Source organism: Antedon mediterranea, chromosome 4, assembly GCF_964355755.1.
Source record: "Antedon mediterranea chromosome 4, ecAntMedi1.1, whole genome shotgun sequence".
Taxonomy (NCBI): domain Eukaryota; kingdom Metazoa; phylum Echinodermata; class Crinoidea; order Comatulida; family Antedonidae; genus Antedon; species Antedon mediterranea.
Window position 1 is genome coordinate 541,507 of NC_092673.1, and position 16,042 is coordinate 557,548.

A 16,042-nucleotide genomic window follows, 5' to 3' on the forward strand; every position below is an offset into this window, starting at 1 on the left:
TAAGTTACTAAAATATGGTTGTTTCGATTATTAACTCCACACACAGCGATACACACATGTATACAAACAAAATGTATGTAAATGTATGTATACAAATGTATGTATACAAAATATATATAGGTATAATAATTCAGAGCGTCATTTCGACGATCGAGCATTCTCTACTTCTATGGAGCGCCATTTATGCCTTTATTTACTTCCGAAATAGAAATAGTACTACGGTAACTGGTTCAGTGGACCAAATTTAGCACCAGTGAAATAAGTCACTAATTTTAGTATCTTTTCGTATGTTAATACACTGTGCTCAAGTGGACCCAATTTGGCGCCAGTGGAGCACAGTGATATAAAATAGAAATAAGTCACTGAATTTTAATATCATTTCGTATGTTAATACACTGTGCTCAAGTGGACCCAATTTGGAGCCAGTGGAGCACAGTGATATAAAATAGAAACAAGTCATTTAATGTTAATATCTTTTCGTATGCTAATACACTGTTTGTGGACCCAATTTGGAGCCAGGGGAGCATAGTGATGATATAAAATAGAAATTAAGTCACTGAATTTTAATATCTTTTCATATGTCAATACACACTGTGCTCAAGTGGACCCAATTTGGAGCCAGTGGAGCACAGTGATATAAAATAGAAATAAGTCACTAATTTTAATATCGTTTCGTATGTTATTACATTGTGCTCATGTGGACCCAATTTGTTGCCAGGGGAGCATAGTGATATAAAATAGAAATAAGTCACTGAATGTTAATATCTTTTCGTATTTTAATACACTGTGCTCAAGTGGACCCAATTTGGTACCAGGGAAGCACATTGGTATAAAATAGAAATAAGTCACTGAATGTTAATATCTTTTTGTATTTTAATACACTGTGCTCAAGTGGACCCAATTTGGCGTCAGTGGAGCACAGTGATATAAAATAGAAATAAGTCACTGAATTGTAATATCTTTTCGTATTTTAATACAATGTACTCAGGTGTACCCAATTGGGCACCAGGCGAGCACAGTGATATAAAATAGAAATAATTCACGGAATTTAAATATCTTTTCGTATGTTAATACACTGTGCTCAAGTGGACCCAACTTGGAGCCAGTGGAGCACAGTGATATAAAATAGAAATAAGTCACTGAATTTTAATATCTTTTTGTATTAAGCATATGTGAATATATGGTACCATACATGTTCGACAATACAGTGTCACATATCTCTATTAAAAAAAAAACAATATTGTGTTGTAGGCCTACTAATATGTTGTGTGAATAAAAGTTTATGGCAGAATAAATAAATAAATAAATATGTTTTAAGCAGATATTCGAAATTGAAGCATATTATGAAGTCGAGTTTTTTTAAAACCCAACCTAAACTTCGCATCAGGATAGTTGAAATTTAACATTATAATTATCAAAGGTGATATGATAAATCTAATTGTTTTGTAAATTATAGAAATATTAAAATTAGTAAGTAGGCTTTTGTGTGCTAGCTCTGTTTGTATTTCATAATTTTGTTTTGTTGAATTACCGTCACGGTTGCGTGCATTGCATGTCTCACACTTGGGAAACAATCACCATTGTATGGCTGGTCCTGAAAACTTTTATATTTCGTTTCATAATTTCCGGGGACTCAGCTTTCATTCTTAGCTCTGCCCCAACCATGGTGAGCTTAACTGGAGACTTAATATTTAATTTCATATTTCAATAAATAGTTTATTAATTTCTTTATACATTTGATATAGTTGTAATATGTTGATCGCTTTCCTTTTATTTTCTAATGCCATTAAATTCAGTGTGTATTGTTTAAAATGAATTTTCTTTTATCTCTGGTATAATTTAGATGCTGTACTCCGTCTAGTAGGATGATTATATAGGCCTAATATGGACATGATTGTTGACGGATAGACGGATGGATCATCACGCATGCTCATATTTTTTGGTTATATAGAAACGAATTTTAGAAGTTTTAAACTGTTTTTATTTATCATCAAAACACCGAAAAACAAACAAAATACATGCTAAAAGGTAAACAAAATGAAAGGGAAAAACAAAAACTCAGAACTTGTCTTAGTCATGCTGTGTCTACTAAATAAAAAATACGGAGATCCAAAAAATACGATGGAAATAATATTCCGAGAGAATTCAAAACAAAATTTCAAATGAACGAAATGATTTTGAGTGAAAGAAATATGATTTCGTGAGAATTCGAAGTTTTTTCAACAAAAAATTAATGTAAGACGAGCTTAACATAAATTTTAAAGATTTTGGTTTAGATACACGTGGTGGCGCAATGTTGAGTAGATAGAGGGTGCTCTTACATTTTGGATTGTTGGTGTTTTCGTGCATTCGGGGCCCGGAGAGAGGTACGAAGGTAAGTATATCGGCGGTGGGCCTAGGCCTAGCCACTTTTCTTTTTCTATATAAAGTCACAATATTATTCTATTTTTGTCGATTGTCAAATAAAAATAAACCAAAGGTCTGAGTAAGAAAGAAATAATCCCCTTTGTTGTTCAGTTTGTCATATTTCATTAATTATTTGTTGGGCCCCGGCCGCGACCGACGATGATCGATCGAGTGTGCCGGGCGTGTAGACCGTCCGTGTGTGGTGTGACTTTGCTGCATTTGGCCTACCCTACACACTAACCTATACCTATGTAGTTTAGGTAATAAGAGTGACTGTAACATTACACTACTTCCTACTAGCCTAGGCATAATATGCCTGTTTTTTAGTAGTATTTAGAAATGATGAAAATGCTAAATTAAATATGTTAATATTATTTATATAGGCCTATCTTCGTTTCAGTCAGAAATCCAGTAGTATAGTGCATTAGTGTGGACTCGTCCAATATGTCATCATTAGGATCGCCTATACAACATCGCCCTAGTGTGGCATCACCATTCTTATATCAACTATCAGCCGGTGAAAGGGAGCTTGACATTGTCATGCTTGATCATGGATATGCTAGGCCATGGAGTACACACCCTGATGCTAGTCATGCTAAACCAGCAAAGTGTTTGTTCGTTCCTCGTACCTTACGCTTACGGACAGACAGGACAATCATGTGAGTGTACTGTAGTTAGCATTATTATTGAATAAAAATGTTTACGCTGTCTACCGTACTTGCACAAGACAATAGATTCATTTAATATATAAATGAGAAACTGAAAATCCAAGTATATCGGTCTATCTTTCTTTCTTTTTGGCAAATTTTATAATTTCATTTATAATCTTAATAATTAAATAATAATCTTATTTACATATTTTAATGATTAACGATTTCTTGTTTCTAGAGAAAATGAGAGCAACATAGATGTGGTGAAGCTTGTTGCACCAAACCCAGTAGCTTATGATGTTGTGAAAGCAAGAACAGTAATGAATGAATGTGAACGCCATGTCAACTTTGTGAGAGCTGGTATGCAAGAACCAATCACTGATGATAATTGGGAAGAAAAACTCAACAAGTAAAGTTTAATCTTTACATTGGTGTTTACCCTTTTTATGTAGTTAGGACTGTCTGTCTAAAGCTCTGTCTACAATATTTTGACAAAAAAGTGTGATGTGCCCAAATATGGTAGTGATATCCAAATATGGTAGTGATATGACATCATGTCCATATATGGGCACATCACATTTTTTGTCACATAAAGTTTGGGTTTCCATCTAGAGAAAATATCCTGATCTGTATTTAATTTGCACTTGTATTATTATTTTTACTTCACATTAACTGACACTAAAATGTGGTTTCCACTAGCAACGCAACACAAGAACGTAACGCAACGCAAGTGAATTGACCAATCACAAGCGATGGCTTATTCGCTTGTGATTGCTAACTGTATAACTTCGCTTGTCATTGGTTAAAACGCCTGCGTTGCGTTTACGTCCTTGCGTTACGTTCTTAGGGGGAACCAAACTTAAAGTAGATTCAATCATGTTTTATATGTTTGTCTAGGACTGGCTGGACATCAGGGCAGAACAAGCTGTTTAATAAAATAATCAAAATTCTTTCTGGAGATAGACTTGCAAGACTTACTTATGAAGGGGTGAGTATAGATATTTACATTCAGTTTGTCTTATAGTAATTGATTGTTAATAACATTAGTAGTATAGCCTTAGTTTTTTCGTGTAGTGGTAAGGTAATTATCACTTTTTAATTTTAGACATCCAATGAACCGGTCATGCGGAGAATTCATCTTGATAAATGTGCTAAACGTTTCAGACAAACCATGTCGGCTATTGCTTGGGTGAGTAAAGAAAGAAAGAAGTCAATTTTTGCCTGATACTGGACAGATAATGCAATATGTGGGGATACATTGCAGAGAATTGAGCATGATTGTTTAGTACCAAGAATTTATTTTTTATGATTACATGATATATTTTGTTGCAGGACACCAAGACGACAACATGGCTGCACACAGTGCTGGTCAACAACCTAAGCTTGACCTTATTGACCATTTACCTAGACGTGCTTCAGACACTGAAATGCAAGGTTCCATCTCTGATTGATAAGATGATACATTTCTCGTCCACTATGCATCGTGGATCTGGTACCACAGTGGAAGCCCTGAACCTGCTCCTAAAGAGGCCCTGGGACCCTGCCATCAGTACATTGAACCAACATAAAGCGGTAATTGTTCAGCTACATTGATTTAAAGATGAGATATTATATCAATTCAATTATTGATTCAAATTGAAGTTCTATTTACTATTTTTAAGAGCAATCAACGTCATTGTCATAGTCAACACAACTCCCATCCCATAGACACTGCCTATCATGAATTTTAATTTATGCATATATTATTTTTAAATATCATTAATGACCACTGTAGACCTGTCTTGGTGGTTAACGTGCTTGCCTTCCAATTCCAAGGTCCATGGTTCAATCCTGACCTACTGCCACTAAAATAGTTTATCCATCCTGTAATTGGCGAGTTACTCGCTGTTGGATGAGTATGAATTAAAAATAAATCAAATGTAGTAGTTAAGTTATTATTATAGTAAACAAAAGTTAGTTATAACTTTCTTTAATTTTGTCACTCAGAAAAAACTTCCAAACTCTCCATTACTATTGCTGACCCCTAGCAGTGCACAACACCAATCACAATCACAGTCAAGACGTATGAAATTCTGGCATTCACAATTGTCAAACATGGGCAAGGTGGTACCGGTCACCATGCACGTGTCCAGTGGAGGGTCAGGAGTGACCCTTAGCCAGTGCCTAGAACATATGATAGGTGCTGTCAAGTCAAAGATTCTAGAGGTAAATAGTGGTGATAAGAACAAGGACGCAAAAAGGTGATAAGAACAAGGACGCAAAAACCTAGATGCAACGCAAGCCAATAAAAAGCGTTAAAAATTTTTTTTAATCCATCGCTTGTGATTAATCAACTCACTTGCAAAACCAAGCTTTTGAAATTGCTTTGTTAGAGATTTTATTAATAATTCATTTTACATATTTCTTTTATAGCTTAAAAGCCAGTACACTAATAGGCCTATTATTCTGATTGGTTGGAATGTTGGTGCTCTTGTTGCCTGCCAGGTAAGTGTTTTATTTACCTCCGCCAAGGAGGTATATGTAATCGGTAGCATGTGTTTGTTTGTTTGTTTGTTAGCAGGATTACTCAAAAAGTAATTACAAGATCTTTACCAAAATGAATATACAGATATAGATATGTGGTCAAGGACCATTCCATTAAATTTTGGGACCATTGTCCCAATTCTGGACCACTTTTTAGTATACTTTTCAAACCTGCTAGTGTTAAAAGATAGGACATAATTTTTCAAAAGCCGCCGAGCAGTCTTAAAGTAACAAGTATACTGAAATTGCATTTTCTCGAGAACTACTTGTCCAAAAAACTTCATTTTTGTACAAGAGGCAAGAGTTATAATTTGTGATTTGTAATTTTAAAACATAATTTGATTTAATGTTCACGTTTTTTGATGCCAGTAGTTTAAAAAACCTATTTTCTTTTCAAATTCACTCGTTTGATTTTCGCGTTGCTGTTCTATTGTTAGTCAACTGAAGCCATTGTTAATTGAAAGGCTTGTTACATAACCATTACACCAAACTCGCATACACATGCTTGTAGTGAAATTAGCCTAAATCACAAACAGCATTAAGACACACACAAATATATATATTTTTTTTTTACCGGAGAAATCTTAGAATTTTACAGTAGGCGGAGGTATGCACTCTCGGAGTGGCTTTCTAGTTTAGTGTGTGCTTAAACAAATAAAAATAAGCGTTGAACAATTGTAGATGTGAATTGTTTTAAAATATTCTGACCTCTTAGCACAGCTATGAACCCCAACAGATAAATCAATTTAATGCAGCATACCTTAAAGCTCTGTCTACACTATCAAACTAGTTTGACAAAAAAGTGTGATATGACCAAATATGGTATTGATATGACCAAATATGGTATTGATATGACCAAATATGGTAGTGATATACCCAAATATGGTAGTGATATGATATGTCCATATATGGGCACATAAAGTTTGATAGTGTAGACCATGCTTAACATTTTTTGTTTTAAGGTTGCCTTAACAGACATTGTATCTGGTGTGGTGTGCCTTGGTTTCCCATCTATGGGTATTGATGGAATTAGAGGGGTAAGCTATGACAATCATTTACTTTAGGAAAGTGGATAATGATTCATTGATATCAATAAAATAATATGGCACAAGTTGGAGTTGAAGATTTAATTTGATGTAAAACATAAAAGAGGTGTGGATTGCATTCTCAAATGGCAATTGAAATTTGCAGTTCTGGTAACGACAAAAAACAGTATTGGTTTTCACAGATTTCCTCATCTTTATCATTTCAAATTAGTTAATTAAATTTCAGTATATCACCGGGCGGTTTAGAATTAATGTTCTTTGCCTGATTTGTTTATATATATATGCACAAATAAATACTATAGATGTATTAATATATAGATGGTTGAGGACCCCTTATTGGACAGCAAAATACCAACCCTATTTGTGATTGGACAAGATTCCAGTGTATCCAATCAGGATGACATCGAGGATATTCGTGAACATATGAAAGCCGAGACAAGTTTAGTTGTCGTCGGAGGAGCAGATGAATTCTTGAGGATGAGTCGGACTAAGAAGAAACTTGAGGGTCTCACTCAGAGTATGGTAGATAGGTGCATTCAGGTAAGATACATTGTCAATCTACATTCTGTATATACATATTATACTTATTATTATTTATGTTGTACATCATACAAAACACTGGTGTTAGCGCCCCATTAACGAAAGAATTAATTTATAAAAACTTTACTGTATTTAAAAATATATACATGTTGTGATTTATGGGATTCTTCATAATAGTTAAAGTTATATGTTTATATATTAAATAAATGTAAAAACTGCATACGATCCCATTTTGAGGAGTTGTTGCTTAAAAGTACACTTTAGTAGTTTTTTTTTAATTTTAGGATGAAATGTTTGAGTTCCTACATTCTGTGCTTACATCAACGCCATCTCCCAAGACAGAAAAACCAGCCACAACCGAGAGTGAATCCAGTAAAAAAAAGGATAAAAAGAAGAAAGTTCAGCGAGATTTAATTGGAGACCTAAGAGGAACCCCGGGTAGTAGTAAACATTCTGCCAGCCAATCCAGCATGGGACAAGTTAGTTCTTTTCTTTTTCAAATAATGTTCAAATTGTCAATGAACATTTTAACATAGTACAAGTGCCACATGTGATGTATATGTAAAGCTCTACACTATCTACACTATCAAACAAGTCTGACGAAGAAAGTGTGATGTGCCCAAATATGGCAGTGATAAACATCATATAAAGTTTGATAGTGTAGACAGAGCTTTACACTGTATTACAGGATTTAGATACAGTATGATACTGGACATATACAGTAATACCATATGTGGAGATACAAGGAATCAGGGGCATTTCACTTTGTAAGTGTTTTAAGCTTCTTGACGTTTCAATCAATATGCTATGATCAGGAATGAGAGTGTAGATAGTCCATAATAAAATTTATCACCATAAAATAATAATTATATTTGAAATAAATTTGTTTTTTTAGGGACTTTCTCGGATTCCAGGAACTCCAAAATCTATTAAACTTCCGAAAGAAAAATCCACTTCTCTGTCACAACAAGACATTTTTGTAGCTCAATATGCACAATACCTGGCTAGTACACGCAAAAAGAAAGAGGAGGGTAAGTAGACTTAATGATTGGAGTTGTGGCTTGGTGAGTATGATGCTTAGCTGTCAGTCCAAGGGTCCTGGGTTCAAGTCCTGTCATATGTAAGGATTTTTTCTAATGACAAATTATAACTCAACTCCCAAAGACTTGCAATAAGACTTTGTTTATGCAGAGCATCTTGTGTATATGTTTGTCTTGTGAACGGGATTGCCACCTTTAAGAAGGATGGTGAATGAATGATGTTGGCAATTTGGATAAATATATAAAAACAAAAATTTTACAATTTACTCTACCATTTCGTTTATAATTTGCTGCTCAGTTTCTGAGTGTTGAATTTATTAATTTTGTTGCCATCTAAAAAAAATATATGCTTACTTTCTTATTTTTAAGGAAAAGGTAAAACAAGTTTGAAAAGAAAGAGTAAATCATCCGAGTCATCAAGCAGTAAAGCAAAACAAGGTAAAATATCAGAATTTCCTCAAGAGTCAACATCAAAACCAACATCAAAACCAACTTCCGTTCCAATGCCAGTACCGATACCAGTACCGATGCCAAAACCTTCTGGTGTTAACATCTCCACGCTGGGTCTCACTCAAAGTGTAACCTTGACAACTGGTACCTCTACAAAAAAACTTTGCCACTTGCAATCTTTGGGGGCGCTAAACACGCAAAATTCACACAGCAGTATTCTGCAAGGTCTGAGTTATAATCTGCAAAACAGGAGCTTAGCGAGTCCCACTGATACAACAGTCTTGGATGGCATGCTTGAAAATACACCATTATCACCGTTAAAACCACCGCTGGTGTCAACACCAAAGAAACCACCAGCTGTGGTTCCTTCGACATCATTGCCAACTGGTGCTTCAGGATTGTTATTGGCAGCAGCCTCTACGTCCACTACATCAGGAAGCATATTGTTGTCGAAGATGCCAGGCGGAGGCACCATGACATCTGCTTCGAAAACTGACACGCCACAAACCACAGCGCAGCTCAAAACCACAAAGGTTTCATCAGAAGTAGCTCTTCAAGCTCTCATTGCAGCTCAAGCGCAGCCTACTGCTATCCTTTCGCCCATGAAGACTGGGATAACACCCGATATCTATGATGCACGTATTCAGGCAATTCAAAAGCTACAGTTTCATGACTTTCCTCTAACCACTGCTTCACTACTTGTTAACAAGGGAGCTACTTCGTCTTTTACTCAAGCAAAGATTCTGTCAAATATGCAACAACAGCAAAATATTGAGAAAATAACAATGACGAAAGCTGAAACAACCACTAGTATTTTAACATCAATGGCGCCTTCATCAAAATCCTCCTACTCCGTGCAGTTGCCGTCAGTTGCCATGAAGAAGCTTGATGCAAATGCCATCGTTGGCACAGCACCATCTGCGGCATCTTTACTGGTGCCAACTGAAGTATTATCTATGAAAAAGAGCGAAGCAACTGCTCTTAGAATAGCTTTGACATCTCAGCCGACAGTCCGGTTATCGGTAACAGATCAGTTATTGGCGGAAAACTCTCGGGCCGCATTGTCAACAGAGAGTACAAACTTAAATCTAGATTCTCATACAATGTCACTTTTGACTCAACTTCCATCTTTGATGGCTGAAGATGAAACTACTACGCCTGAACAAAAAGTTCACAAATTGGAACATTTGGAAAAACTTAAAGAAGTAACACCCCAAGAAGAAAAGTCTCAACAGAAAAATCTCAAGGAAGATGATCTGAAAGAAGAAGAACTATTGAAAAATGACGTCAATAAAGAGGCTTTAAATATGTCGTCCTCATCCTCAACATCCTCCTGTAGTTCTCTAGATACAGAGAGTCTGCCAACAGTTTCTCTTTTCACTGCAACCAGAACAAGACGTGTCCGGGCTCCAAAGTCCTTCTCTGACTATACTGAATAAAAAACTATATTATTATATATATTATATATAATTTTTTTTTTCAAATTTCTGTACAAACTGGTCTCTGATTTTTGCATAGAGATTTAGTAGGTAAAACCTATAGTAGGGTTTTCTAAACAATCGTTTACATTTTTATAGATAAATATATAGCAACAATAACAATAAAATACATAATTCAAGACACAAATTATTTCTGGGATTCGAAATGTTTCAATAACTCAATACTGTAAATAATAAATAGGTTAAAATTTGAATTTTATCGCGATTCGACGTTTTTTAAATAATCATATGCTAATGTTCACTTTGATGTGTACGATTCCCTTGAGAGTTGTAAACGTACGTTATCTGTCTAATCGACTCAAGTGGCTGCAGCACGCATCACTGGGTTTCTTTATATGAGATCTCTGAATTGAATACAATAGGCTACGAGCGTTTCCATTGATTCATGCTAAGCAGCCACAGATGTCAAAACCTACCACCTGTGAATTCAAACTCCTCGTCCTTCTTTCTCAATTGTTAATCTCGAATATTATCATATATTATGCGATTCCTTTGTTCCATTTGTATTTTATACTATTCATTATTTCAGATTCTTTGTATTTTTAAAAGATGGGATAACTTAAAAAAGAATGAGTTTTAAATTGGTTCCAAATGTTTTTGAAAAAATAGGCCTATGGTTAAACAGTGTTTGGTAAAAAAACAAAAGGGGCATACATGTCGTAATTGAGTAATCATTAAATGTGTCGTTTAAAAAAAAAATGGTTGAATTTTTCAAGTTGATAAATTTAAATATATATATTTTTAGATAGTTATCAATGATATATACCACACCAGATGACCGCTCTCTACGCGTCGTACACTTAAGTATTAAGTATCTCAACACTTGGGTTGTCTGTGAAAACTCTGTGTGAAATAAACACTCAATTATTTGTATGTGCGCCGAGATAACACCAACATATCCATGTTTAATGTTTGTTTCTCGCCAAACGACGCGTAAGTGTTTGCCTATCCGCTTGGGGATGACGATGATAATTGTTTTGGCCCGCAGCCGACGGCCAAAACTAACCGTCTTAATTTAATTACGAAGCAGATAATATGGGTGTTAGGCACAGAGACCCGGCAAAAGTGCCACCTGTGGTCAATCGCATCTTCATTGAAATTTACCAGAAGCTTTAGATGTGTCAATTTCCTTAAGAACCTCGCCATAATCTATTAAATATACGTTTTTAGTGGACACCCTATATACCGTGGAGGCTATCCTGATTTGAGGTTTGTTAGGCTAAAACCGAATCATAATTTCCGCCATAATATATAGCAGGCGATGAGAGAAATATCCAGCGTCAAAAGGGAAGAGAGTTAATAGCTGCGTTGTTTCATTTCCAATCATTCACGACTTGGACAAACTTTGTAACAGTTTTAGATAATTTGTTGTTTATCAGATTTAAATTCGTTATCCCATTTGCTGACGTGCTGCTAAAATGAATTATGAACAATATGTGATCAAATAATTTTTATTTTTAAATTGAACAGCGATGAAAATGAATAATATGATGTCAAAAATCAACATCCTCCGTACTCAGCGTGGTCAATATACATTATTAAGTATAATGCTATACGCAATTGTGATTGGTTGAAAGTATTCAGCTTGAACGTAATCCGAGACGCTTACTAAAGAATAGATTATTAGGCCTAAGGTTTTTGACGTTGAATGTCCGATAAATAAAAGCACTCATCCAAAAATGTAGAGAGTAAATTACAGGTTTTATAAAACTGTAAAGAACAATAAGAACTGGGGTAATGCTAGCTGTGTTTTGAAAATAATAAAATGACGTAGTTTTGTAGTTTAAAAATAATCTGCCGTGATTTATTTCGAACTTCAGTAGCCACAATTAAACATAAACCTACTTTTTGATTTCAACCACCCATACCTTTAGTGATGACATGATTGTTATAAAATGTCACGTTTTGAGTTTTACGAGTCATTAATTGTAAAAGGGTCTACTACATACACCTAACGCACCTGGTAGTGCTTGACTTCTGGGTCAAACAAGCATTTTCGTCGGCCTAGGAAAAGAGCCAATTCTTTTACAGGCTTAAGTCAAACTTCCTGCGAGTTTCTTCGGAAGAGATGATGTATTTAAAAGGTTAATCAGCAAATAGTAAACACTGGCTTCTTTTTTAGCCAACAAATTATGTTGAGTTTCTTGGCGCTAGTTATGTTTTGTTTTATCAATGGTTTTATTTGATTAAAAACACGTTTCAGCAACAATAATTACCTATAGAGAGTTTAGAGGTGAAACATTAATTGGGGGCTACGTGCCGTTTATAATCGTGAATCTTGGGAGATTTAAGATTAATTTAGCAAGTTCGTGAAAAGGTAGCTTACGATTGTAAACTTTATATAAAACGGTTACTGAATGAGAGGGTTGAAAGTGGTCCGAGTAGCTTTGACATGCGACGGTATTTCGACGCGCGCGCTTTCGACAACGAACACGCACACTATGCACGGTTGCGCTTGGTGTTAAAATGGGTACAAATGACATTTTCTTTTTCACGTTCCCTATCGACATTTAGGAACAATCGTACGTATGATGTATTTGTGGCTGGGACGCGTTTATAACACGTTTAAGCGAACACGTGTCGCGTATACAACTTTCAACTTGTAGCTTCTGGAATAGTGTTCATTTAATATGTTTGGGCAGTTTCGCGGTATTGTCGCTGTCATCGGTATAGCGCAGCCTATCAGCTGTTAACTTTGTATTTAAATTTAGCCTCTGTTACACTCATGACCAGACGTCTGGCAGTGTTATCAGCTACCCTCGTCGTCTTGAAAAACGTTTTCATGCCAACTAAATGTGTAAAGTTACTTTCGATTCTAAGTAATACTGAATATTTATGAATGTCGCCTATATAATACAAAATTAACTTGCTGGATGGGCCTAAAGCATGGGTCCCACTTGAACGCCGACGCAAGTGAGTTGACCAATCCCCGCCTCTTGAAGTAGGCTAAATCAACAATTTGAGACAAAAAAACGATATTTTTGGCTTAAATTAATATAATTGTGGATGTTCGTTATGATTAGTCTGTATACAATGATTTATCTAGGCTATAGTATTATATTATACAGGTCTAATGTTATGGTACTTGAATGCGTTATGGAATCTTTCCATCTCGATAATCTTTGTAACAATTTATTTCCTAAGGAAATGTTGATCTAAATACATAATTTGTTTAGCATAATTAATATGCACTCGTCCTCAATTCATCTGCCTCCTGATATAATCACTATAGCAGCAGCGTAATGCTCATTCGCTACCAGAATTCACCAGCGTGTCTAATGCCTGCTTAGTTGATTATTTGTGTTCACATGCCAAACACAGTTGTATTCTTGTTTTTAATCCAAGCGCGTAAAATGCAATCTGTTTCCCGGCAGCGGTCGGTGTGCCGTCTGCGCATTATCAATATTTCCAGATGCGCGCTTTATTTATCAATCTGTTTATTTCATGTTTGGTTTGATTAATACATGTCGGTCTTCGTGTTTTTAATTCGGTCATTCTATGAATGAATTATACATTATGAAAAAAGCACTTACATTATATATTAAAAACCATTGTCAAATGCGAATGCGTACCATTGATTTTGTTTTATAACAGTGTTATGCAAATATGAAGAACAATGATTTTACATTTTATTATCGCACATAATCGATCGCAACAACTACATACGATTTTATTATAGACATTATCGTTGAGAAAATGATCTCTGGGTAGTTGAGAGTTGACGTGTTGAGAGTTGACGCGTTGAGAGTTGACGTGTTTAGAATTGACGCGTTTAGAGTTGACGCACACGCCATGTACATTACGTGGTGTCACTTGCGTATATCGATTTTAATTAAAATCCAAGGCCAGTTTAAAATGAAGTTCAATACATTAGTTTCCTTATACGTCTGTGAATAATAGGGTATATATTTATAAATTATAATCGGATTAAAAATACGTAAATCTGAAATACGACTTACTGTAAGTATTACTATATACATTTAGGTCAAATTCTTTTTTTTTATTTTAATTTTTTTCTACTGGATATTACAATAGATAATTGAAATGTAGTATATGTTTACTATGGAACGCCACCTGCTTGATAAAATATATACGACATAATAATATGATTGTAGGAAATGTAGTATGGAACGCCACCTGTTTGATTGGATTAGTTGTACCAATAACCAATAAAATAAACAAACAAAAAAACAAAATCAAGCTATTATCTTTTTTAAAAAGGTATGAAAATACTAAATAGATATGAGGTATCCATCATACTCTTAGAAACAAATCATATAACATTGATTGATGGAATAATTTTGGTGACGAGCCAACGGATTAATAATGTCACTCATAATGTCGCCCGTATCACTCATTTGTCACTTAGACGTAAATACATGTCACACAATGTCATATGCTACACATGTTAGATTTCAATATCACTATGTGTATATGATTGCCACCAACGTGTCACTCGTATAACTCAATTATCACCCTGCACGATTTTGGATCAAAATCTCAATCAAAATAATTCCCTGAATTTAGGTTTTTCATATTGATATAGTTTAAAAAGTGATGAGGTATATTTTGCGAAGCCATTGAAGACAAATAGCTTCAGTGATTGGATTATCAGAACCTACATTCGAATTAGTTGATCATAATGGGATACGGAAAAAAACTCTCGTCTCGATAAGAAAATTATTATGTAGTGTTTGTTATTTTTTGATATTCCTAACAATGGCTTCAATAACTGAATAGACACGCTAATCAAAAACGGCTGTAGGCTTGCTTATTTCAAACTCGACAGGTGTCTTTTCGTCTCTGTCTTCCTCCATCCATCATCCATATTATGAACCAACATAATTAGCCTATAGGCTAATAATTATTCGTACAACTTATGCATGAAAATCGGCCTCAGGATTGAAGCTCATACTTCGGTTAGCGTTGTTCTCGGGGAATATTGCCTTTTGAATGGCACATCAAATCGTACTCACGTGGCGTCATACTTTCATCTTTAACGCGACACGCGTACGTACGTAAGCGCTTCATTGTGTGACACACCTACCTACCTGTACACAAATCACACGTATTCTTCCGCTCATCAGCATAATCTAGACACATCCTCTACTATACGCGCGCGCATCGGCCTTAATTTCTTCCTGTGTCGAAACGGTTGTGTTTAACGGCACGCCCTTCGCGTAAATATTTACATAAATCCAGGCGTTCTATAGGCCTACCTTTTATTTTACTTATCGGCACATTCTGACGCGCAATACTGGAGAATCATGAAAGCATTTAAAAAAAAGCGAGAGTTTCATCAATTAAGTTCAGATTAATTTTTATAAAACCTGTTAATATACAAAGCGTCGATATTCTTTCAGTGATAAATGTTTAAAAACACGGAAACGAGTAATTAAGCCTGTGAATAAGACCTGTGTACATCGTTTATGCAGATAATAATATCGTAATTATTATAACTTGGAACTTATCAATTTGATAACGTCGCTTAATGAGAAAAGCACGCTTAACGGTCTCTCTACTTATAATACAAAGTAGAGTGACGTTGATTAATGCTTCGACTCTCTTTACAGGAGAGAGAAGACATGAACATCTGTAAAGCGCTTGATGCGTTACTCATAGATGTTTCCACTTCAACTGTTTTAATAATGAAAATATTCAGTAGCGAGAATGATAATAAACAATAGACAGCTGTTAAAGGATATTATGTAATAGGATCATTGCTTCAACAAAAACCGACGCAAAATATTATCCAATATTTTTCAATGAATGTGTTATCAATATTGATATATTCTCTGTATTTCAATGCTGCTAACACGGTTGAATTTAATTTATGTTGATGACATGAATAATATACTAAGTACTAATACTGTAAGCCTACTATAATG

At 35.0% G+C, this 16,042-nt stretch overlaps 1 protein-coding gene across 1 annotated transcript; it reads left to right on the plus strand.

The window, feature by feature from the left end:
• Window positions 1-2,354: 2,354 nt before the first annotated feature.
• On the plus strand, window positions 2,355-13,608 carry LOC140048140 (uncharacterized). The gene is made up of 13 exons (XM_072093187.1): window positions 2,355-2,374; window positions 2,807-3,065; window positions 3,295-3,465; window positions 3,954-4,044; window positions 4,162-4,245; window positions 4,389-4,628; window positions 5,043-5,261; window positions 5,469-5,540; window positions 6,542-6,616; window positions 6,944-7,165; window positions 7,450-7,644; window positions 8,061-8,196; window positions 8,575-13,608. The coding sequence occupies exons 2-13, from the start codon at window positions 2,851-2,853 to the stop codon at window positions 10,092-10,094; spliced, it is 3,240 nt and encodes a 1,079-aa protein (XP_071949288.1). The 5' UTR covers window positions 2,355-2,374; window positions 2,807-2,850; the 3' UTR covers window positions 10,095-13,608.
• The last annotated feature ends 2,434 nt before the right edge of the window (window positions 13,609-16,042 follow it).

What these genes read in the sequence shown, in the direction of transcription:
- LOC140048140 (XM_072093187.1), top strand. Translation starts at nt 2,851, where the DNA reads ATGTCATCATTAGGATCGCCTATACAACATCGCCCTAGTGTGGCATCA. An exon ending in CCATGTCGGCTATTGCTTGG is followed by an intron (nt 4,246 to 4,388) that starts GTGAGTAAAGAA and finishes ATTTTGTTGCAG; the next exon opens with GACACCAAGACGACAACATG. An exon ending in TCAAGTCAAAGATTCTAGAG is followed by an intron (nt 5,262 to 5,468) that starts GTAAATAGTGGT and finishes TTTCTTTTATAG; the next exon opens with CTTAAAAGCCAGTACACTAA.